This window comes from Microcebus murinus, chromosome 2 (genome assembly GCF_040939455.1).
Source record: "Microcebus murinus isolate Inina chromosome 2, M.murinus_Inina_mat1.0, whole genome shotgun sequence".
In the NCBI taxonomy this organism is placed as follows: domain Eukaryota; kingdom Metazoa; phylum Chordata; class Mammalia; order Primates; family Cheirogaleidae; genus Microcebus; species Microcebus murinus.
In genome coordinates this window covers 58,853,367-58,879,090 of record NC_134105.1, presented here as the reverse complement: position 1 = coordinate 58,879,090, position 25,724 = coordinate 58,853,367, and the positions used below count along the sequence as shown (strand labels likewise).

The 25,724-nt window shown below is 37.7% G+C and overlaps 2 protein-coding genes across 2 annotated transcripts in view; one reads left to right on the top strand and one right to left on the bottom strand.

Annotated features, from left to right (window-relative positions):
• The window catches only part of TNNI3K (TNNI3 interacting kinase), a 276,625-nt gene that overhangs the window by 50,860 nt on the left and 200,041 nt on the right, over positions 1-25,724 (bottom strand). Inside the window, exon 22 of the mRNA XM_012760372.2 lies at positions 774-833. Within this exon, the coding sequence (XP_012615826.2) occupies positions 774-833 (60 nt within the window). The remainder of the gene's footprint in view (positions 1-773; positions 834-25,724) is intronic.
• On the top strand, positions 4,190-24,962 carry LRRC53 (leucine rich repeat containing 53). The gene is made up of 6 exons (XM_075993293.1): positions 4,190-4,238; positions 6,592-6,705; positions 9,014-9,829; positions 15,300-15,812; positions 19,006-21,342; positions 24,736-24,962. The coding sequence occupies exons 1-6, from the start codon at positions 4,190-4,192 to the stop codon at positions 24,960-24,962; spliced, it is 4,056 nt and encodes a 1,351-aa protein (XP_075849408.1).

Here is a 25,724-nt window from a genome sequence, read left to right as displayed (position 1 = left end):
TGCAATCTCAGGTTGATGCTGTCCCTTCCCCACTGTTACCCCTTCCCTCAATAAGTAGATATATACGTGATCCTATGTGTGTGATGTCTGTCTTCCTCCTTCATTAGCACTCATTTGCATTTGGGAATATATTACTTTTGAATTAGTGCTCATATTTTAGCTTCCTTGCCTATATTCAAGTGTTCTCTCCTGACCAGGTATATAGAAAATCAAGGCAATTATAAAAAAAATTAAAGCAAACAACTCCTTGATATTAAGGGAAGAAAATTCTAGTAGCCTGATTACTAACATGTATCACTTTATTCAGCACATGTGTCGTTTGAAAGCCATGCCTTCCAATTAATTTATGCATGTACTTTAGTGATAATTTTTTCTTTTTTATTGAACATAAGTAGACAATGGCTTAATGTTTTTGCTTAACATTTCTCTGTATGTAGAAATTTCTGTATAGAAAAAAAGTAGTTAAATATTTTCTAAGATATATGTCATACTTTCAATTGTTACTTCTCAATTTTTGAAGCTGAGCATGACTGTGCCAATTTGCCTGTCTGATTATTTGTTGAAAGGGCCCGAATTCACTCTGAATTTGCCTTTGCCCCTGTAGATGCAGCCAATTCTGCTTCCCACCTAGGAATTTAATGAATAGGATAATATGAACGGAGTTATGGACTCTCCTAGTAACTTTTCATAAGTACTGTCTCACCTACGTCCCTGATATCCTTGGATATTCAGGGCTTTTTTATGGACACATTGCAGAAGGTAAAGATTTTTACCTCAATGTTGCAGAGACACTCTTCTAGTTTCATAACAACTTCAGAAAACTCGGGTCTTCCCTGTAAATAGAAAAAAGAACTTTTTTTCCCCTAAGAATAAAAGGAAGGAAACTCTCTTTGGATTTTAAAATTGGGTATTTGCATTTGTAAAGAACGAGATTAACAATAAAGTATATTTTTATTTAAAATACACGTGTATTGAAGTGTTAATTGAATGTTCATTTGCTGTTCATGGAGGGATGTTGAGTCTCCCTCTGATAAGAGTTTTAAGTCAGAATTTGCAACTACATTCAGATAATGAAATAGTGGAAAAGCTTTAATTAGCTTTGCATGTTTTTAAATGGCAGGTTCTCCTCCTGAAAATGAAAGAATAAAAGTGAATACTAAAAACTATTAACTATCTCAGTGCCTTATAATGTACTGAACAGTGTGTCTGTAGGAAGGAACTGCTAAAACTAATTTTATAATTATAATAGATTCACTTTTGAAAAGATCATCTCAGATTCAAAACTAAGATCAAGATAGAAACCTCATGACAATGCCCTATTTTAGGGTTTAAGATACTCTTTTTATTTTCAAAGACTGCCATTAATGATATTGTCCATCATGAACCTCTGTGTCAGATGAGTTTGGTTTTTTATAAAAAGCATTTATTGCATTCTGATTATATTTCAAGTTTTGTTCTAGTTGCAAGGGATATAAAAATGATTATGGGAAAAATTCTTGGAATTTTAGAAAGTGTTGGCCTCTTTTGAAGAAATTATATGCCTCCTTTTGTCAGATCCTAAGGACTATATATCATACTCATTTCTCCCTTTATGAAACTTTCACTGCCAGAAGGTGAAGAGCCTAATTTAACATTCAGGCACAGTAACCAACTAATTTAGATTCTTAGAAGAACAATTTCTCCCTTAATATCTAACCCTCCCCTGAGGACACTGCTTCCCCCAGAGCCCTCTCAAGTAGAAGCTGTTTCCTCTTGCACACTCCTTGTACCTCTAGGGCGGTCAGTGGAGATGGCAGTGGGGTGAGCCAGGACCTCTGTCTTCCTTGCTGTCACTCCTACTTCCAATGGTTTCTCCAATGAATACCACCAGCTTGTCAGGCTGTACCACCCAGTGTGGAGTCACTCTCCATCAGGTTTTAAGGACTGGCTCACTGTCATGCACTCTAACTCTACTGTTAGAATCACTATAATAGTTTGTCCTCTGGGCTCTTTTTCTCTAATGAGCTTGTCTTCCCATCTCCCTTAGTCTCTCAGCTCCAAGGTTGTATGCCCTTGCGAGACTGTCACTACCAATGCCTGCAAACCCTCCCTGTTATCCAACCTCTCAGTCTTCATCAGATCACTCCCTGGGCTCGGTCTCCTTTCTCTCTAGCTCACTCCTAGAAACCTGACTCCAACAATCTCTGACCACACTGGTACTTACAAGCCATTTTACCACTTTAAAAATAACAAAAACAAACCCTTTTTGCTGTTAGCATTTTCAAATATGCTCTGAAGTAGATATTATGTTATCGACCTATTTGTCAATCATCTACCATTTCCCCTACTCTTTCTGCTCATCTCATCTTTTCGCTGTCACTCACCTCATTTTCTCGCTTCACCCTCACCTACCTTAGATTTCACTGGCAAATCACTTCCAATTATCACTCCCTTCCACATAGCCTTAACTCCCTTGCCTTATCTTGTGTTTCGTACACTTGAAAAAATTCCAACCTTCATTAAATCCATCCTGTCCGGTCTCACTTAGAAATCATGACCCTCTAACCTCAAGTGCACCCTCGGTACTGCCCAGAGAATCTATTACCTGTTCCTAGCCCACTCACTCTCTCACACTCCAGATGGCTGTTTTGGGCCTTCTCACCTCTCCTCAAACCTCCAGCTCCCCCTACTACATTGACCCGATCACTTATGTCTAAACCGACATAATCTTCCTTCACCTTTGTTTCTATGGATGAACTTTGCCTGATTCGATCTGAGGCCCACTCCTTCCCTTGTGTGCTCCAGTAACAATTTTCTCTTCTAGATTTTTACATTGTTGGCATTCCCTCTCTACTGTTTAATCCCTGCCAGTGTACAGACATACTATCCATTCTCTCTTAAACACAATGAAATAAAACCCTTGACTCTTCTTCAAGCTATTGCTCCATTTCTCTGTTTATCTTTAAAGCAAAATTGCTCTACAGTTGTCTAGATTTGCTGTCTCTAATTCCCCTGCTCCCATTTGCCATCCACTCTAATCAAGCTTTCTCTCACAACACTCTGCTGAAACTGCTCTTATCAAGGTTACAAAGACCTCCTCATTGCTAAATTCAAAATAAGTCTCAATGCTCATCCCACTTGGCATAGCATTAAATAGAGGCAATCAATCCTTTGTCCCTCAAACACTTTTTTTTCATTGTCTTTGAGGTCATTATTTTCTCTTTGTTCTTCTCTGCTCTCACTGGCTCCTTCTTAGTCTCCTCTTTATGTTCCATTGCTTTCCCTTATCTTTAAATTTTGGATTGCCCCAGGACTCAGTCTTTAGGTCTCTTCACTACTCTGTTTAGAGTTAATTTGTTGGGAAGTTAATTCCACCTTATGCCTTTAAAAAACAACTCCCAGATTTCTATCTCTAGATCAGTACTCTCCTTTGAACTCTAAACTCACAATTGGTTGCATTTATAGTCTTTCCATTTCAGTAAATGGCAGCAGCCTCCTTTTACTTGCAGAGAGCAAAAACTGCAGGATGATCTTTGACTTTTCTATTTATCATACTTGCACCCAATCCACCAGCAAATTACATTGATCCTGCCATTCAGAATCTGAATGTCCCAGTAGCTTACATTAGATCAACCTTCCCACAGGTAACAACCATAAACTCTGGACAAAATGTAAAGGACAGCTACCTGAAGGCATTGGAGAGTGAATGAAAGCAGGTAGATCTTGGAGGGGTGTCAATTAGAAGAAAGGAAGGGGATGAGGTAAGTTTCTTTTTTTTTTTTTTTAATAGCATTTAACCTGAGGGTAGACCACATATGCCTTTTAGGACACAGTTAAAATTCTGATGGTTTGGTTGCTTGGAGAACCAGAGAACAGAATTCAAGACAACCCAGAATGTGTTAGTTATTGTTTTGTAAGAGATTACCACACACTTAGTGGTTTAAAACAATGCTCTCCAGAGCCCAGTACAGAGTAGCCAAGTCTTTTGCTCAGGGTTTCACCAAACTGAAATCAAGGTGTCAGCTGGCATTGTGATTCTCATCTGAGGATCAGAGGCCTTTCCCAGGCTCACTGGTTGTGGGAAAAACTCATTTTCTTGTGGTTGTATCACTCATGTCTCTGTTTCCTTACTAACTATTGTCTAGGAATGACTCTTGGCTTCTACAGAATGCTCATGGCTGCCTGCCACAGGGCCCCTGTAGTCCACAACATGGCTCTTCACACTTTCTTCCTGGCTCGTGTCTCTGACTTCTTCCTTGGTGACCAGCTGGAGAACATTCTCTGCTTCTAAAGGGCTCACCTTATTAGGTCAAGCCCACTCAGGATAATCTTCCTTTTGCCATATGATGAAACTAACAGCTTATGCCCACGCTCAAGGGAAGGGGATTATGCATGGCATGTGTACCACAGTACGGGAATCTTAGGGGCCACCTTAGAATCCTGCTTATTACAGATAGGCACAGGAAAGTGAGGGGAGATCCTGGAAAAGGAAACCCTGGAATTTTTATATAAACTCTGCTGAAATCTCTGGTTAATCCCTGGAACACACATGCATTAGGTACACTCTAACCAGCTGGGTAGGGATAAAAGAAATGAACTGAGAGTGGATCAGCTGCTCCACATGGGGCATTGTTCTTACTATTTTCTCAACTGGAATGACATAACTCTAATTCTCTGCCTACAGACATCCACTGTACTCGCAAGCCAACTCACAAGCCACATCCTTCTTAAAGCATCCAAGTGCTTCCACAAAATAATCATTCGCTTCTATTTAGATTTGCTTCATTCTTCGTTTTGTTATAGCTAGGTCTTTACATATCTATATCACTAGCTAAAAAGTGCTTTGAGGGTAAACGATCATTTATTTAATCTTGTACACCTAGCCTGTTCCACCAGATAGGTTATTTGAACTCAAGTTTGTTAAATTAAATTGCATCATTATAGTATTAAATGAAACACCATCCAGAATTTGCTTACCTCTCATCCTTGTCTAAACTGCATCATCTCTTGCTTGTATCGCTATAATTGCCTTCTTACTATTTTTGCTGCTTCTGTTCTTTGCTTATTTAAATGTATGTTCCCATACATTTGATCACAGTAGCCAAAGTGATCATTAGATATATACTTCAGATCAAGTAATGCCATTCACAAAAGCCTCTAATTACTTCCCATCTTATTTGGGTAAAAACCAAAGTTCTTGCATTCATCTGTAAGGCACACAATAACCTGCGCCTGCTAGTCTCTGACCTACACTTCCTCCTGGGAGCTCCTCCCATCTGGCCACACTTTCCTCCTCCTGTAAAACCCACCACACCCTTAGAGACTCGCACTTGCTATTTTCTCTGCAAGGACTCACTAGTGCCTGCCCCTTCTCCAGCTTTTTGCTTAAATATTACTTTATCAGAGAGTTTTTCCTTGGCCGCCATATTTAGACCCCCTAACTAATACTATCTGCTCCTCTTCTTGTTGTATATATTCCACAGCACTTATAAGCATATGACTTAGTACATATTTTCATATTTACTTGTTTATCGTTTCTAACCTTTCATAGAAGGTGCACGCCATGAGGGTAGGGGTTTGCTGTCTGCTGCTCTGTCCCCAGTGCCAGGAGCAGTGCCTCGCAGCATGCAGAAGGTGCTCAATAAATACTCGTGGAACAAATAATAGAATTAATAAGTTTTGTGTTTTCTTTCATTTTATTTGTTCTCAAACTATCTTACTATATGGACAGAGGGTTTTATTATAATCTGCTTCATGTTTTGGGTTTTTTTGAATTATGGAATATTTTATACATGCATGGTGTTTTTAGAACATAAAATTCAAATGATGTTCATATTTCATTGGGGAGTTGAAAAAGCATTTAAATAATGGTAAAATTTAACATTTAGTAAACATTTAGAGCCATGCCATTTAACTCTTACAGTACTCCATACTATAGGCATTTATTATTTATTTTATTTTACACACAAAAAATTAGAAAATAAGAAAAATGAAATAATTTATCTAAGATAGTGTAGTCAGCAAAAATCATCAGAATTCACAGCTGGGTAGAGCTTGTGATCTTAGTCTTGTCTTCATACTCTCTCCCTAAGTGTGGCATTTATATCTGTAAGAAATAATAATTCAATTGTAATTATGTAAGATTTAGTGCCTAAGATTAGCTTCTAGAAAGAACACTGGATCGAAAGTTAAAAGACTTAGTTAAATACATACTAGCAATGTGACTTTGGATGGTTTGTTAACCATTTGGAGCTTCATTTTCCTCAGTCTCAAATTGGGTTGCAAAATTAAGAGATCTAAATAAGATAATGTTTGTGCAAAAGCACTACAAACTGTAAAGTGTTCTGCAAAATACCTTAATATTTTTAGTATTCTCTAGTAGTGGGTGTGCCCTGAATGGGAACTGAATTTATAGTCAAATGCTTTAACATTTCAGTTTAAATTCTATGCAAGTTAAGGATTGTAGCCATATTTACCTGGCATTTTATGAGAACACAAATGTGCTCCTTGAACAGCAGAAACTACCAAAATGCCTCATGAGTTGTATGTACTACAATCAGGGGTAATGAATGCCAACGTTACGATATGCATTGCCCTCTACTTTCCTTTCAGGTGGATGGATCGCACTCTTTGCCATCACGCTGCGGTTGGTGGCGGCCTGCCCTGCGTCATGCGTGGTGTGCACCAAAGATGTAACCCTCTGTCACCAGCTCACCTATATAGTAGGTAATAAAACTAATAACTCTAAAAAGCAGTGTTCAGTGTACCTGGCAAATTCATTGCCTTGCCTTTGATTGTACTGACTGCTCTCTGGGCTCAGCCTGAGAAAAGTAACCTTCTAAAGAGCAGGCTTTTACAGTGACCACAGAGACTGGTAACATTTTATATTCCTGTTCCTGGTGGTCTCAATCAAGACTATTTTAAGACCTTCAGAGGTAATTGAGATATTTTGCTATGGCAAAAGAATACCACCATTCAAGCAGCTACACACGTAAAAAACAGACAACTTTAATTATATTTTTGTCCATGCTTTGTGCAGATTTGAACCCTACCACCACCAGCTGGAAGAAATATAAATATATCAGAAACCTGAACTGCAATTGTTCAGCATTAGTAAGATTAACTGATGTACCAGCGAAACAGATTATTATCAAAGTGCATCTCATTTTGAAAGTCTGGTCTTTTTTTATTGGTGGTAAATGAGCTGTAGAAATGTTAACAAGATACACTGCCTGTATTCATTACATATTGCTTGCTTAAGTCAACAATTTAATAAGACACCTTATTAACAAATTTGAGGAGAATGTGATTTACATCCTGATATCTAAGAAGAGATAAACAAGCTATAAGCTCTGCCAATGGAAAATTTCCAGAAATAAACCTGAGTTAAGATAGAGTGGAAGAAGATAATTTCTTCCATTTCTAAAATCCCATGACTCTGTGAGAATTAGGAGGTAGACGTTATCATCATCCCTGACAGGAGAGAGACGGCTTTAAGACTAGTTGGTGTATACATAGTTTCTGATCAGTATTGAAAACACTTGAACACTAAACTCCCACCGTCTAAAATGAATTTCTTGATTTTACTACATTTCTTTTTCTGATCAGAGATGGCTGATGTCTGTATGAAACAAGTATTTTTCATCGACATTGTTGCACCTCTATGTCTTCCTTCTTATTTACAGAATGCCACATTTGTGAAGTTAGATTTCATAAGCACAGAAATGTAAATGGATGACTTGTGAGTGGAATTTCTGTCTAGTACTAGACAAGAAGTAATTGACAGAAATAACAGCCTCTTCATTCAGAGTTGACAAATCCCTAAAGGACTGGGACCCATAAAAACAAAGCTACTCCATCCCATATCAAAAACAATGAGAGGAATAAAATGCCAAACTTGCCAGAATTAATAGAATTCAAATAATTAATAATAAATGCTGAAAAAATTACTATGATTTAAGCTTGCCTGTGCTGTGGGGATGGAAGCCATTCTTGCAAAAGAAGACACTCTGAGAATCCTTTGTCTTTTACGTTTTTTTTTTTTTTTTTTTTTTTTATCTCTTTGTTTCAGCGGTGCAGTCTGAATTTCCTAAGGGAACTGTGATTTGCTTCCCCCATGGTTGACTGTTCTAATATCACCTGTAGACCTCCCAGTGACAATGGACTCCTCTATCCTTATGACACTGTCATTTGCAGTCAAAACAATTTTAGCATGATAAAGATGTGTTACAATAACTCCTGATTATAATACATCTTTATTGAGTTAAAATGCTTTGATTTCTAATGACAGAGCAGTGATAGCTCTGAGGTGATTATGGTGAAGGGATTTAACAGTTGGAAGCCCTGGGTACCACCTGTCATCACATGATGGACTTCATTGGAGGGAACAGATATTAGACAGGAGGCCAAGATGGCCCAGGCTATAATGAGAACCCCACTGACAGATCCTCGGGTTGTCTGGAGAGAATATAGATCCTTACCAAGTTGCCAACTTTTAGCCTGGAGCTAAAAAGCACAAACCAACGCTCCTTCTCACTCCTCCCGCCCCAACCCACACATTTATGTTTGGGAGAAAAGATGATTGACTTCACAGTGTAAATATATATTGCTAGTGGAAAACTGGTTAGGAAGCTCAGACGCAGGCTCGGCTTTTAGGTGAATCTGGACTGGAGCTGCAGGGCTAGATCAGGTCAGTACACAGCCTCCAAGGGAGGAAGCCCGGAGAGCCGCCTTCAAAATAACATCAATGAAGATAATCCCAAACATTGAATTAACTTTGACATCTAAACGAACAGATGGGTTTGTGTTTCTCAAACAAACATGTCACAGTAACAAAGAATATAAAAATCCATCATTCTTAGAAATAGCCAGCTTCCCCGTAAATTTAGAAGTCAGAGAATCATTTTCATTTTGTTTATTGCTCTTACCCAGGTGATAAGATTGCTCAGAGGGTATTGATTCTGTCTGTTCTCCTCTGTGCTCCCCTCCCAGTCATGTGTATCCTGCTTCTAGTCTGTGCTTCTCTTCCCCACAGCAGCCCCTGTGACCACAAGGGTTTTAATCATCGCTGATGGATACCTCTCCTCTATCAAGAGCACAAATCTGTCTCTCTTGTTTAATCTTGCCCTGCTCTCCCTGAGCAGAAATGGCATCAAGGATGTTCAGGAAGACGCCCTGCATGGCCTTACAAAGTTGCGGACGCTGTCGCTGGAGCACAACCGAATATCCAGCTCCTCGCTCACCGATCGCACCTTCAGCAAGCTTCGCAGCCTGCAGGTGCTGGTGCTTAGCAATAACGCTCTCCGCACCCTGCGAGGGGCCTGGTTCCGAAACACCAGGGGCCTCACCCGGCTCCAGCTGGATGGGAACCAGATCACTAATCTCACAGACAGTTCCTTTGGAGGCACGGATCTCCACAATCTCAGGCATCTGGATTTATCTAACAATTTTATTTCCTACATCGAGAAAGACGCCTTCCGGCCCCTGCCTCAACTACAGGAAGTGGATCTTTCCCGAAATAGGTTGGCCCACATGCCAGACGTTTTCACTCCACTGAAGCAGTTAATCCTTCTAAGCTTAGATAAGAACCAGTGGAGCTGCACTTGCGATCTCCACCCCCTCGCTCAGTTTTTAAGAAACTACGTTAAGTCTTCTGCTCACACGCTCAGGAATGCCAAGGACCTAAATTGCCAGCCCTCCACCATAGCTGTGGCAGCTGCAAAGAGCATGCTGCGGCTGTCTGAGACCAACTGTGATTCCAGAGCTCCCAATCTCACTCTGGTTCTAAAGGACAGAAGTCCCCTCCTCCCAGGGCAGGATGTGGCCCTGCTGACTGTCCTTGGCTTTGCAGGTATGCCATGGATAAGTGTGTCCTTCTCCTTCTCCCTTCTCTTGTCCATATTCTTGAAGTATGCTAAATGATGCCTTTCTTAGGCAGTTGGGGAAATTTGCCAGGGCTATGGAAAGGAGAGGTTGCCAGTAGATGCGGGAGGATATTAGATTTGGCACAGGTTGTAAGAATTTCTTGTTGCAGAGAAGCTGTCTAACATGGAGGAAGGAGCCCTGGACCAAAATTCAAGAGCTCTAGTCCTGGTGTAACTAGCTTTGCGATTTTATGTTAACTTGTTATGTAGACTTCAGTCTTCTTGCGTGTAATGCAGAAATAATATCTGTATTTCATCAATCATCCATTTACCAAAGAGTAGTGGTGTATTTACTATGACACTAGGAGACAGGTATGAAAAAACTGATGGGACATAGGCCCTTTCGTCAAGGCACTCACATTTGTGTGGCTTCCTATGGCATATAGTAAGAGTCAGTGGGCTTTCACAGATGCACATGGTGATGTCACTATGACAATTACATATCTTAATCTTCAGTGTTCGTATAGCACAGTAGCTAAGCACGTGAGCTCTGCAGGTCAGTTGCCTAGCTTTGAATCTCGGCTCTGCTTCTATTACCTATGTGACTTTGGGCAATTTGTATTACCTTTCTGTGCCTTGATTTTTCTCCTGTTTGGGAGTTTTGAATTCTTCTATGATTTTTGTCTGTCCAGCTCTTTCATTAGCTTGGCCCATACCTTTCCATACCAACTATGGGGAGGATAATATGCAACTTTTTAATTTTTATGGTAATTTAAAATATATTAAACTATGCATGTTATCATTACATCTCACTGGATGAATGATATAAAATGATGCTTGGTGTCATTAGTTCAAGACCAAAGACACATGGGATTTCTTGAGTAATTTACCTTGATGTGTGTTTCTCCCTATGCTCTCAGCATCTGGTGGAATCCTCTGCACCTGTGGGTAACCATGGTGATGAGAAGTGCGCGCGCGCGCATGCGTGTGTGTGTGTGTGTGTGTGTGTGTGTGTGTGTGTGTAGTGCTCTAAAGCTGGAACACTAGAGGCCGATAAATGGTGTCTAGGACTGAACTGATGTATTTTGAATACGCATGATAAATCATTATTCCATAGCAGATTTCCAGTGAATTAATTGAACATTATATTTTTACCTCCTAGCAGTTACAGTTTTAATCAGCATAGATGAAGATCAGCATCAGGTCTAGACAATGGGACCACCATTAGTAATCAAACTCACTTGGAAGGAAATCCAAATTTTCTCAGAAAGATAAATTGTTTTAAAAACCATGTAAACATGTCAGTGATTATTTGTGCTAAGAAATAGTTTACCATAAAAGACAAAAGTGATAGGGCAGAGCATCTTTACTTACATGTGCTTTTTAGAATACTAGTTCTAGTAGATAATAGATATACCAATAAAAACATACGCAGAGGCACACATAAGCAATAGGTGGTGGGTTCAAATAGGTTTGGGAAATGGTACCTTAAACAAGGTAGCATTTCTTATAAGCTTTCATTTTCTAATGAGCATTATGAATCTCCAAGATAAAGATATAATGGGAGCATTCCTTGAATTTAAATAACCATGAACCTTTTTTTTCACAGATTTCATTGAATTCATGCTCTATAGGACATCATTTTGGAAATATCACTATAGAGTAATGTTTAGTATTTTTTAGGTTATATTTTACATGTATATTCAGAAATATATGTTCAGAAATATATTTTGCTAAGTTAACAGCTCTTCATTAGTGTAGCAATGTATACAAATTCTAGAAGATTCCAAAGATTTTGTCAAATTATAGGAAGCTTAATATACATGAATGAATTATGCTAAATTATAAATATGTTTACATACATGTTTGGTTTTAGTGTATGAAATTATCATACTAATGTATTTTCATTGAATAATTGTTAAATATACTATTTTGAGAAAACTTCTTCTTTAAAAAGACTTATTTTTATATTAATTGGTTTCATTAAAGTGCCGCTTCTGAAGTAAAAGTGTGGCGAATTATTTGTACTTCAAGATTGTGGGAAATGACTTAGAACTATAATTTTGCCTATGATTCCATTTTCTTCTTCAGCTATAGCTAAGTAATCAAAATTCAATGGAATATACATAACCATATTCAGTAAATTTAAAACTAATGCATAGTTATTTGGCATCAAACACTAATATCTTGAGACTTATTCTGTGACCTGGTGGATAAAAAGTTTTCATGAAGCTGTTACATGTTTCTAATGCTTCAATAAGAAGTTGTCATTAATTTTGCCATTTTTTCTTTGCCAATTCAGAAAGATTGTTAGAACACTTTTTAAAAATAGAAACAATGGCCGGGCGCGGTGGCTCACGCCTGTAATCCTAGCTCTCTGGGAGGCTGAGGCGGGTGGATTGCTCAAGGTCGGGAGTTCAAAACCAGCCTGAGCAAGAGCGAGACCCCGTCTCTACTATAAATAGAAAGAAACTAATTGGCCAACTAATATATATAAAAAAATTAGCCGGGCATGGTGGCTCATGCCTGTAGTCCCAGCTACTCGGGAGGCTGAGGCAGGAGGATCGCTTGAGCCCAGGAGTTTGAGGTTGCTGTGAGCTAGGCTGACGCCATGGCACTCACTCTAGCCTAGGCAACAAAGCGAGACTCTGTCTAAAAAAAAAAAAAAAAAAAAAAAAAAAAAAAAAAAAAAATAGAAACAATGCCCATGGCAATGAAAATTCAAACATCTTTTTAATGGCATGTTCATCCTACCTACAAGCTTCATTTGCTGCCTTTGGTCTCTGCACTAATGGAAGGTGACCGTACCTGACTGGCTGTGGGATCTAGAAACATCCCCAGCATCAACAGCTGGAGAGTGAGTGGGTCCTTGTCATTTAGACACAATTAGAGAAGAAACTTTATCCTATCATCAGATTATGTTTACTCTCATTTCAATGGCTGATGCATGTCTTTAAGAAAACTTTCTTTCCTTTATTACTTGGTTTATATAACTGCTCACACATATAAAACGTTCCCTTAATGATTTGATGATTTTTGGATTTTTTTTTCCTTAACAGTGTCATCTTCCAGGACCCAATAGGACAATAGAAATATAAACAACAATAGCAGCAGCATCATAATCATAAGCACCAACCACAATGACCATCCATTGAACTTTACTTTATCACAACACTGTATTAAATATACCACATATGCTATCTCACTTAATCCCTGGGTAGTATTAATTATCCTCACTTGAGAAAGGAGGAATAATAAGACTCAAAGAGATTAGAAAACACTCAAGTGAAAAGTCAGTACATAGTTTTGAATCCTGAGTTTTCTTACTCCATATAAAAGATAATAAGTGTTTATTAAATTTTATCTTTTTCATATTTTTTTAACATTTTGAAATCAAAATCCTTGTTTGGAATAACCTAAACTCTAGAATCCAGCAGTAAAAAGATTATAATTTAACATTTATTATAAATTTTTAAAAAGTTATGCCTTTAATATAGATCAAATTATTTCAATATGTTGTAGCACCTTCTAAGAGTGTATTATTGTCAAATTTAAATGGATTATAAGATCTCAAGATTAGCAAATTATACAGTGGTTGGAGGATTTTATCAGAAAATGCTATTCTCTGCTTAATCTTTATCTTTAGCAGAAAAAAATGAAATAATCATGACTAACATCCTCCCTTTTCATTCAAGTTTTAAAATATCATGTTTTCATCGATATTATCTCTAGTGGAGAGAACCAGGCATAGAGCATCCAAATTGCCTAGAATGCAGAAGTCACTTCATTCACTGTCCTCATTTTCAGAGGAGGAATCCATCCTAGGGCAGACTTGGGCTTAGGACACAGATCTCCTTACTCAATCTGTATTGACACCATGTTTTCTTAATCACCATTTTTGATACTTGTAAGATCAGACCATCCAGTGCTTTCCATTAACAGAGTTTATAAGCAGAATACTTTTTGTTTATTTAAAAATATTTAATAAACATTTCTGGAGTACCTGCATTGTGCCAGAGTTGTGGGCCCTGGAGGTAGAATGTTGGACAAGACTGGCCAGCCATGGTGGCACGTGCCTGTAGTCCTAGCTACAGCTACTCAGGAGGCTGAGGCAGGTGGATCGCTTGAGCTCAAGAGTCTGAGATCAGCCTGGGCAATATAGCAAGACCCCCATCTCTTAAAAACATGCTAAACAAGATTGAAAAGCTCTGCTGTCTCACCGTGTTTAATTCTAGCAGGGGAGGACAGTCAGTGAACAAGCAAATGAATAAATGAACATAGCAATATACTGTTCTTATAAGTTCTTAGAAAGTTCTAAGAAACAAAGAAAAGCTGTGTGATAGGTAGTTGGGGCTTGACTCAAAGACTTAGGCTTGAACATGTATGTAGGTGGTTGAAGATGTCATTTGTCAAGATAGGAAAAAGTGATATAGAAAAAGGTTAGAGTCTGCACCTGGGTTTGAGAAATACTGTACCTTACAATTTTATTTGGAGGACAAACTATACTTACATACAACATGAAATGATAGTACCAGGAAGTCTGAGATTAGACATCTTAATACTTCCTTTGATCGTGAGGGTTCATAAAAGAGAGTGATCTTTGCAAGTGGAGAAAACAGCTATGACATCAAGAAATACAGAGATATGATGCTGCTAGCTGGCTGCTTTTGCTGCTGTCATGCACTCAAAAAAAATTTAGAAGTAATGCTTTAGATTTCAAAGAATAAATAAAGTTCAAATAAGCAGAGACAGGAGAAGGTATTACAAGCATCACTAAGGGCATATGCAAAGGCAAAGAAGTGCATTTTAAGACTAATGAATTGCAGAGTTTGAAACAGTGTTGAATGTGAGGAAGAATGAAAAATAAGGCTAGGAAGGGAGGTAATGTCCAGGCTACATCAAATCTTGAATGCCAAGGAGTTTGACCTTTTTGCTAATGGGAAGCCAATGAACTAGAGGGGTAGTGGGTCTTAAGGGATGATTAAAAATATGCCCATGTAAGATCAATTTTTGTTTTGGAAGGAGAAGTTTGGGTATATGAGAATTTTAGGGTATATACTAAATGTAGTCTATTTTTATTGACTATGACATTAAGAAATAGGAATCCGAGAATTAAACTGGTTTTCTATAGGCAGAAAAATGATTTTACTGCAGGAATTATTTTATGTTGAATGAATTTCAGTTCATGAAAAAGCCCTTTTTTCTACCAAAGAGATTCCAGATGGTGTTGTTTCTTTTAATTTTAATATGTATAAAGAAAGATTCAAATTGGAAAGCAGAACAATGTCAATGAAATAGCCTGTGTCTGGACTGATATTTTTCCAAATGCTGATAGACATTCCACCCATTCTGATACCCTTTAAGCCATTAACCTTTATATTTGTGGCTTTCACATTTGGTGATTTATATGTTTCTTCCCATGATGTTATCTTTTAATGGTCTCTCTATTTGTCACAGGAGCTGTTGGTCTCACTTGCCTAGGCTTAGTTGTATTTAACTGGAAACTCCAACAAGGCAAAGCAAATGAACACACATCAGAAAACCTTTGTTGCAGAACCTTCGATGAACCCCTGTGTGCTCATGAGGCAAGAAATTACCACGCTAAGGGATACTGTAACTGCCACTTAACTCAGGAAAATGAGATAAAGGTCATGTCCATTGTGGGGTCCAGAAAGGAAATGCCACTTCTACAGGAAAACAGCCATCAAGCAACATTGGCCTCTGAGTCCACAGCCCTTGACGGATCATTTAGAAACCTGAAAAGGAAGGAGCGTGGGGCAGACAGCACTTCTTATTTTTGCCTGGATGGCAGATTGCTACAGTCAGGATGTTCAGAGCCTCCCGGGAATATGGCAGCTTTTAACGAAGCAGGCTTACTTACAAGACATTGTCCAAAGAGAGTTGAAAAGCTAAGGAATCTCGAGCCTGGAGAAGTCCAAATCCCGCCACAGCATGTGTTAAGAACAATAGGTGAGGTTGTCTTGTTTTAGAAAATCCTTCTGCGTTTAATTCGCTCTGAAGGAGGAAGCCTCCTTTAATTTCCTCAACAGGAAATGCTATAAAAATCACTGTCACCCCAATCTGTTCTTCTAAAGACCTAAAGATGCTGGGCCTGTTTTTTTTTTTTTTTTGGTGTGTGTGTGTGTTATTTGGGGTGAAGTGGAGATGGAGTATCCCCACCCTCAGGAGCTTAGAGTGTCTGCTAAAAGTAAATTTTGAGACCTAACACCTAGCAAGACATTTTTTTGTTTTGTTTTTTTTTTAAAGCCTCTTAAATAGCAATAGTGCTGTTAAGATTTATGGGATAGGGAGTATCAGCTTTTATTCCAACATCCTTCCAGCTCTAATGCCAATTCTGCAGTAAGCAACCTTCCCAGAGCATGACATGTTAGAATAATGGGCCTTCTAATGCTAGTGATTCATTTCAGGAATGATGTCAAGAAACATACTTTGCTTGCTGAGCTGTCAGGGATGATAACTTCCCGGTTCAGGGAAAGTCAGGACTTAATTCATTGTCCCATGTTGGGAGCCAAGTGAATCTGGCCATGACATCTACCCACTGTACATGGGCGATGTCAATATTTAGGTGGAGGCAATGAATTAAATGTCTTCCTTTTTCTTCCCGAATAGTGAGGCGATGCTTTCAGGCTCAGCAGTGAAAACTTTGACAGCTGCTCTGTAAAGAGGATCCTGTCATTTATTTGAATTGGTTTACAACAAGCAGAGCTTTCTCTAAGAATATGAATGACAGAGGTGCTGTACCAAGAAATTCTTACCATGGGGATCTGGCCCTACGGATCGATTTGGGGACAATTGGATAAGAATGAAACCATATGTTATTTCATGTATGGCATAAGGAACCATGTGAGTTTATTCTATTGCATCCCTGTACTCGCATTCTTACTAGTTTCTAGGGGCTGATGATGTGATTCAAGAGAGGGATGGCTACAGAAAGAAACGTCTGCCAAAGAAATCAGATCAGATTGGCTATATTTCACAAAGAAATAAGTAGTTAGCCTTTCAATGGAATCATGCCTTACGCAGATGTTTTATTAGCTTTTAGCTTTGTCCAGTACGTTAACTTCTCTGTGGTAAACTCCTACACTAAAGGAAATGTGGCCTCTTAACCATTTCACACCAAAAACATTGGCTTGTTAGATCAATATGATTACTTTTAAACTACCATATGATCCAGAAATTCCACTACTGGCTATATATCCAAAAGAAAGGAAATCAATATATAAAAAGAGATATCTTCACTCCCATGCTTATTCATAATAGCCAAAATATGGAATCAACCTAAGGGCCCATCAACAGATGAATGGATTGAATGGATAAAGAAAATGTGGTATATATGCACAATGGAATATTATTTAGACATAAAAAAGCATGAAACTCTGTCATTTGCAGCAACATGGATGGAACTGGAGGCCATTATGTTAACTTAAATAAGCCAAGCACAGGAAGACAAATATTGCATATTCTCACTCATATGTGGGAGCTAAAAAGTTGGATATCATTAAGATAAGTTGGTGGTTGATAGACAGATAGATAGATTGGTGGTTACCAGAGGCTGGGAAGGGAGGGGGAGAGGAAAAGGAAAATAGGAATACAAATGTATCTATTACCACTAAACTGTACACTTAAAATGGTAAAGATGGTATTATTACCTCAATAAAAATTGCAAAAACAGTAAAAATGAAAGAAACACCTGAAATTCTGCTACATTCCAGGCATTGTACTGGAGCTAGAGAGGGCAGGTATTTAAGGAGAAAATATCCAAGGTCACAACTGCTTCAGAATAGACATCAGTAAGGAGACAATGCCACTCTCATTATGCCTTCTAACTTGGAAACAGAATCATAGATTTTTGGGGCCAAGGGGCCTTTAAAGATGGTCTAGGCTAATGGTTCTTAATATTTATCTTTGAGTCACAGAACTCTCCAAAAATCTGATAACAGACACAAATTCTTTCCATAGAATAATTTGTGTACTCCCATAAAGTTCACATCTAGTCCAACCTTCTAAGACACAGAGAGTAAGTGTAATAGCTTCTCTAAAGTCACCCAGAAAATTGATGGCAGATCTTAGATTAGAATTAGATGCTAGTCGGGGGCTTAGTTCACCTCTTCCTTTTTTCTCCGAATACAAATACATCTTTCTTCCTCTGGATAAAACAATTTCACAAAACAATAGAAAGCATACTGGTAGGATGTGATTTTAAATTTAATATACATTGTGGTTCAGAGAATCGGGTTTAATGTTAAACAGACCTGGGTTCAAGCCCTGGCCACATCATTTAGCTGATATGTGAGTGGGGGAAAACATTCAACCCCTCTAAACTTGTTTCTTCATCTGTGAAAGTTATAAGATAATAGGGCTTATCCAATGGATCATATCTCTTGTGAATATTAAAATAGATAGTGAATGTACAATATTTAACAAATGCTGAGTTCTTAGCATGTACTCAATCAATGGTTTTACTGTTATTTTTATCATTAATATTATTTAATCTGTATCATTAATATTATATTAACCTGTATCATTTAAAAGTCTCAGGCAAAGATTGCTATAACACAAACCAGGCCATATTTCAAAATATCTATTCATTTAACAAATATGTGATGAATATTATATTAAGTTATGGGAAATTAAACAGATATGGTCCCTGCTTTCATTTAGCCAATAGTGTCACAGGTATTTCTCTTTTGTTGTCTATGTTATTCTCTGTTTGAAACCTGAACATCACTCAATATTGCACCCATGTTCTTCCCAATATTAGAGGTGCAAATGGAAAATGAATGCAGAAAAATATCACTATGGCCATTTGAAAAGAATTTAGATATTATTCATATTTAAAGCTAATCTAACCAACAACTAAGCTAGAGATGCACAACTATGAATAACATTTAATATTTCTATAATGCCACAACTTTTAAGTCAGCATTACAACTGATTGAAATATGGCCACAAAGAGTGCCATTGCAAACATAGCAAAGTGCCAAATGCCCTTTGCATGTTTGGTTACAAATTAGGAAATATTCAAGAATTGCCATAATCAAAGGAGTCATTTTTACTCTTTTTATAAGGTTTCTAAGCATCTGTTTGGTTGGGGTAATAAAACTCTGCCCAGTGCTAAATTTTTGCATTTATTGTTCAGCAGATATCAGCAGTGACACATTTAGAAGAAGATATGCAACGTCCGCTTCAGCGTTGGCAAGGGAAAGTCTTGAAAAGCATTTAACAAATGAATCATGGCAGCCTCCAATAGAAAAAGAAGACAATGGCTTACAATCTCACAGGCAGAGACATTTTATTACAAGCTCATCATCCAAGCCTTGTGAGCCTGAGGAACACTATATACAAAAGATCTTACAAAAACATAGACCTAAATATGATGACCCGTGTGGACTGTTAAAACAGAGCAGACCTAGGTATTTACAGCCATATAATTCTCTTATCTGTAAATATGTGCCCTGTGATCAATTTAAAGATTATGTGACCAAAAAAAAGCCAAATGGTAGAGAAAGATCAAAGCCCGAGAAAGAACAAATCCAAATTAACAGTGCAATAGAAAAATTCCTTATGAGCAGGGAGAACATAGATTTATCAGGGTTATCAACAAAAATCAAGAAAACATATTCCCCAAAGAGGGTTAGCTTCCATGATCCTGATTTAGTTGAAAAAAATAGGTTGGTGACGTTACCCCAAACATCAACCCATCGGAAACAGCAGAAAAATCTAAGTAACCAACTGACTAAATTAGATCTCAAAAAATGTAGCAATCCTGGGGAAAAAAACAAAGGAGAAAAATGGTTTGCTGATTCACAGATTCTGAAAAAGAAGAGAACCAATCAATCTGACCTCAAAGGGAAAATTAAAGGACAAAATTTAAGGATAAAATTAAATTTACATCCATTTAGAAAAGTCAGAGTCCATCCAGAAAAATCCTTGCCAGAACTCTCAAAGGAATGCAAACAAGTATTGTTACTTCCGAAGAAATTATCCAAAACTTCTGAGAAAAAAGCCAAAATAAACCTTGTGTCTTGTGCAGATTTTCCTCAACATCCAGAAAGTAACCATGTTAGATTCACTTCAAAGAGGCTGCCTTTCAAACGTGCCCCAAAGCACGCCCCGTATTACAAACGAAACACTAAAAGTGCCCCTGTGCTTCGTGCTAGCAACTTGTCTGTGGTCAACCGAAACTCTGTAGAAGGCAACTGTCACCCAGATGGTCACCTTCCTGATGGAAACCCATCAACACTGCCTCCGTCTACATCCACTGATGCTGAGCACACGCACTCTCCCTCTTGGTTCTTAACTGAGCAAACGGAAGGTGCAACTCAGCTAGAATGGGAAGTTCCTTGTTATTTACCACCTACTTGGGAAAAGACAGAAAATGATGTTTTACCATCCCAACATTCCAGGGAAGCTACTGACCAAGGGGCAACGGAGTCCATTGAGCACATGGGGCAGAACCTATCAAAGACCAATGAACTAAATCAGTTCTCTGTATCTCTGAAGAATCAAACACAACTTTTAGGTGTCTACAAGACTGATACCTTGCACACGGACTACACGTTAGATCAAAACCAAACTTTACAACACAAAGTACAAAACTCAAGTCATGAACAACTTGGAAATGAAGAAAAAACATTAGTGACAACCCCCCCAATATTACATCAGATTGTAGAAAATTGTATTATGGATAAGGAAGGAAACGATATAGGAAAAAAACTTCCTGAAACTGAAACTTATGATTCCTCTCTCATTTCCCAGACACGATCCAACAACCTATCACTTGTGAAGAGAAATTCGATTCCATACCAAAACAGAATAGAGCTTCCTAAGGATATCAGTATTTCTCCTCTTAGTAGCCAAGCCATTTGGCATCTAACCAAAAGTAGTGAAAAAGAAAATGACAGCACAAATGCATTGCCCAGAGATGATGGCACTGAAGCACTAGAGATAAAAATAGTAGCAAAAGAAGAGAAAAATATCCTTTACAAAAGCAACACAGATTCTAGTATGTTAATTCAGACCACACAAATGACCTTAAAAGGCGCTACAGAAGAAAAGCAGCAAACTTGGGAAAATGGAAAAAGTGAAAAACACATATTATATGGTTCAAGCTCTGCTGAGGAGAACATTACAGCTAAAGATTTGAGTATCACAAGTTCCCATGAAACCAAAAATAAAATACATCGTAGTGAAATAGATCTTCAAATTAACAGTAATATGCATAATTTGAGAGAAGTTCAAAATATTCAACAAGATGAAGATAACAATGCACATAAAGAAGGTGCAATGACAGTGGAGATACATGAAGTGCTCTCTCTCTTACCAGAGTTAAAAGATAGTTTTGAGGCAGAAAATGAGGTGCCTCTAATTCCTAGCAGAATAAATGAAGCTGAAAACTCTGCTCCAAAACCTGTACTGTATCCACCATCTGCTGAATATGCTAATACATCACGTTTAGAAGTAGAACAAAGTGAACAAAGTAACTCAAATAATAATCATTTTTTACTGTAGCTTTCTTCAAAAGGACACACAAACACCCGCTAGCCTTTGCATGCATTTCAAATGCATCATTTTGGAGGACAAATCCTCAGGAAGTCTTTGTTATCAATAAAATAAAAAAAGGCACACAGTTTAATATAATACACAAAGATGAAACCACAAGATATGTTTGACACAATTAACTGAGTATGCTTTTCTAAGGAATGAAAAAAATGAGTAAGAAAAGTTTTGCCTAGTCCTGGAAAAGCAACCAACATTTAAAACAAACAAATAAACAACAACAAACCCTCAAACAAATGAAAGATTAAATAAGAAAAAAGTATTTGAACAGACTTACATTTGATGTTTATTTTATGGAAATTATTATACACATCTCAATTAGTGATATTACAATATTGCTTTCTACACAGATGATTATATATTCATATTTGTGCCTGATCTGTTTTCCTAATTATGGTATGGAAATGAAAATTCAGCTTCTTTTGTTAACTGGAGTCTAGCTGATGTGTATATTGGTATATTTCATCTATTTTCAATTGTTCTGTTGACAATTATCCTAGATCTTAAGTAGAAGTCTTTAAAACCTGTTATTTCTCTAAGAGAAAAAAATTAAGGATTTCCCAGGGATAGGAAGCGGTTTCTGTAAGTTCTGCAAAATCCTATAAATCCACTAGGTGGCGATCTCAGCTTCAATCATCTTGGTAGAACAAACAGGGCTTCAAGATCAACACAATGGATCCTGAACAAAAGGAATTTTAAGGAGCTTTATTGCCAATTGTCATTAATTTAAGATTTTGAAAACTGAATAACCCATTAGCACGTAGCTTTCAAGGTTTGATCTCTTGAGTTTAGCATGCCACTATTGTTTGGTATGAGTACACCTCCTTGTGCACAGGAATTAAACGTGCTTGTAAATATTAGATTTAAAAGCAATAACAGAATAAACATCTCTCAGTCAAACCCACTCTTACGTGAAAAATATAGGTATACTCAAACAATTTTATTATTGATACCCCTGTAAAATGTTTAAAGCATACCTTCTTAATATAGAATGTTATAATATTTCACATTTTCTAGTGGGGGAATAAAAGCTTAAAAAGGAAACAAACTTCCTCTTCTTCTATCTCTATATTTGTGTAGGTCTCTGTATCTTTATATCTACATTTGGCATAGTAATAATATTATTATTAAAAAAAACAAGCTTTATAAAACCTAAAAGTTGGCCGGGCGTGGTGGCTCATGCCTGTAATCCTAGCACTCTGGGAGGCCGAGGTGGGAGGATCGCTCAAAGTCAGGAGTTCGAGACCAGCCTGAGCATGAGCAAGACCCTGTCTCTACTATAAATAGAAAGAAAATAATGGGCTGAGGCAGAAGGATCGGTTGAGCCCAGGAGTTTGAGGTTACTGTGAGCTAGGCTGACGCCATGGCACTCTAGCCTGGGCAACAAAGTGAGACTCTGTCTCAAAAAATAAACAACAACAAAAAACCCCTAAAAGTTTATTAGAACAATGTAAATATTGTTTACATGCCTCACCTATTTAGTTTCCCTTCCTATTCAGAATTGCTAAATGATAGAACTTTCTTATTCTTAATGTCCCTGACATTATTATCCCTCTTCTTCCTCTTTTCTCACTAAGATTCAACATTTTCTTGCTTTTAACTTTAACTCCTCTTCCCTCTATTTTTGTTCAGCCTCTCTGCCTGAGCTTAATTTCTATGCCATCTGTCTACCTTTTCCAATCTCACTTTATTTTCTTAAGGTGAGAAAGGCATCTATACCAACCTCTTACATGACAAATTTATTCTAATTGACAACTTCCTCAGCTTTGTAGATCAGGTTACTTTTTTTTTCTTGGTAGCTATCTTTCCTTTTCCTATTCCTATTTTTTAAAAGCACTGTCACCTTACTGTAGGGCCCTTAGCTTTGTTCTCTTCCCTCTCACTGCCAACAATATCCCTGATATTGAAGGGCCTAATGAGTTCTTGGTCACTAGCTGGCTCTCAGAAGGCAGCAATGACAGTTCTCCTGGACTCTTTTCTCTCTTCTCTTGCTGAAATCCAGCCTTTCACCTGTTTATGATGTATCTTTTGAAATAGTTCTCAGGTTTACCCTTGTCCCTAAATCCCCATGGTAACCATTGTAGTCTCTGTGTCATAATCAACTGGATGACTGTTAGCAGCAGCCCAGCTAGCTGATCTAACTTTAGTGTCTTTTGGCTCAGTGTCAAACCTCTAGTTCTCTACCTCTTTTGAGCACAAATCACCTGGGGTTCTGTTAAAATGCGTAGTCTCAGGTTCCATCCCTGAGATTTTAATTAAGTAGATTTAGGCTAGGGCCCCCAAATCTTCATTTTAATAAACATTTCAGGGTGGTCTGAAATGCAAAGTTTGCAGCCCACACATGAAGAAACAATGCCCAGTGATTCCAGCGAACACTAGAAGATAATTCAGTGCTTGATTCACTGTAGGAACTACCAACAATTCTTCATACCAATTTCAGATGAAATATCCAAAAAAAAAAAATACTTTTATTGTATCTTTTCACTGCTTTAGAGATAAACATAACATATAACTGTCTATAATTTCATGTCCAAATTCCCTATTCCAGCTTTTGAGGCTCCCAAAATTTGATATCATCTAAATATCAGTACTTTTTTTTCATCTCTCACTGCTTTCCAACATTTTCAGTAGGCTGGTGTTCTCACTGTCCCCTATGTTCTATCTTTATGAGTTTTGACTAAAAACACATGCATTGGAGAAGATACTATGCCTCAAATTCAAGGAATGAGGTAAAGATAGACATGAAAGAAAAAATAAGCAGTGACACTGATAACCCAGAAAGTAATGAACAGGATAACATGATGTTAGTGTCTTCGATCTAAAGATGAACTTGTTTCAAATGATGCCTGATGTAGAGACATTTAACCCCTTAGTGGCTACAATGTTCCAATGACTAATAATCCTCCCCCTTGGATCTTTTTCTCCAATGAATTTGCACGTGTTCTCTCCACTAGCACTATTTTTCTCTCTCACCAACCCTTCATTAAGCAAACTCTTATTTATGCTTATGATCTCAGCTCAAGTGTCACCACTTCTGGGAACTACACGAACTCTCTATCCTCCAACTTGCTACTTAGTATGCCTTCAGTACAGTGTTCTCATAAAATCTTGTCTTCCTTAATCTTGGCATGTAACTATAAATGTGTTTAATTAATTAATGTCCATATAGCTCCTAGGCCTTAAACCCCATTGAAAGCACATTTCCATTGAATCCCCACACCTACCCATGGGCAGTACCTGGTAGGGACTCAATGAATAATTGTTGAAGAAAAGAATGAAAAATAGTCCATTGTTCTTTTTCCTCACTTCTCAGCCTATTGGCATGGTGAAGACCGTACTGGGCAATGCAATGACGACTCTGTCATGTCACATGCAGATGCAGGTGGACACCAGAGCCAGGCCAGGGCCCAACTGACTGCCGAGCTCAGATGTTGCCAGCCAGCTGAAGACTTTTCTTTCCTAATATGCTTTTTCTTCATCTTTATTCCTGAAACTCTTCACCAGAGCAAAGACTCTATGCTGATAAATTTTACTGCTTAGCACTACAACTTTTCCAATAAGCAATAGACTTTTGGCCTCTTGGTATGTTTTTTTTCTCCTGAATAGTACCTTCCTTTGGCCCTATTCAGTTTCTGTTTTTCATTTCCCAACTTTTTATTTGAGGCATTTGCCCATTATACCCAAAAAAGTGCTTTTAGAATCTGCCAATGACTTGTTTTTATCTCCAAACTAAAACTTTCACATGTCCCTTATCTGTAATCATGAAGAGTCAGTTAATAAATGTGAAAGGGATTCCCTTGATTGTTATTTTATGTTTAACATAAAATAGCTCATATCCCACAGACAGAAGGAAATTCTGGATTAGGTATGTGACACACTTATTCTCAGAAAATATACCTGAGGCTCATATTGAAAGATGAGGAAAGGCTTTACCAAACTATTTGAAGTCACACAGTATTCAAGAAGAAACTTTCTGGATATAAAATCCAGATGTGGAAATTGGAGGTACTAATAAGTAATAGTGGTATTCATTCATTTACTGAACAAATATTTTTGAACATCTGCTAGGTTCTAGGTGCTGGGGTTATAGCAGTAAGCAAAACAAAACAAATACAAATTTTCTGCTCTTCTGGAGCTAACCTTTTGGTAGTGAAAGAAGACTCCAAAGAAATAAACATAATTCATATCCCATAAGAATCTTCATTTTTCTTCATAAGAGTTTCTGTATATACAAGTAGGATTAGGTAATTAATGACTGAGTCTGGGTTTTGCCTTCAGAAACAGAGTAGAAAACTTGTTTTC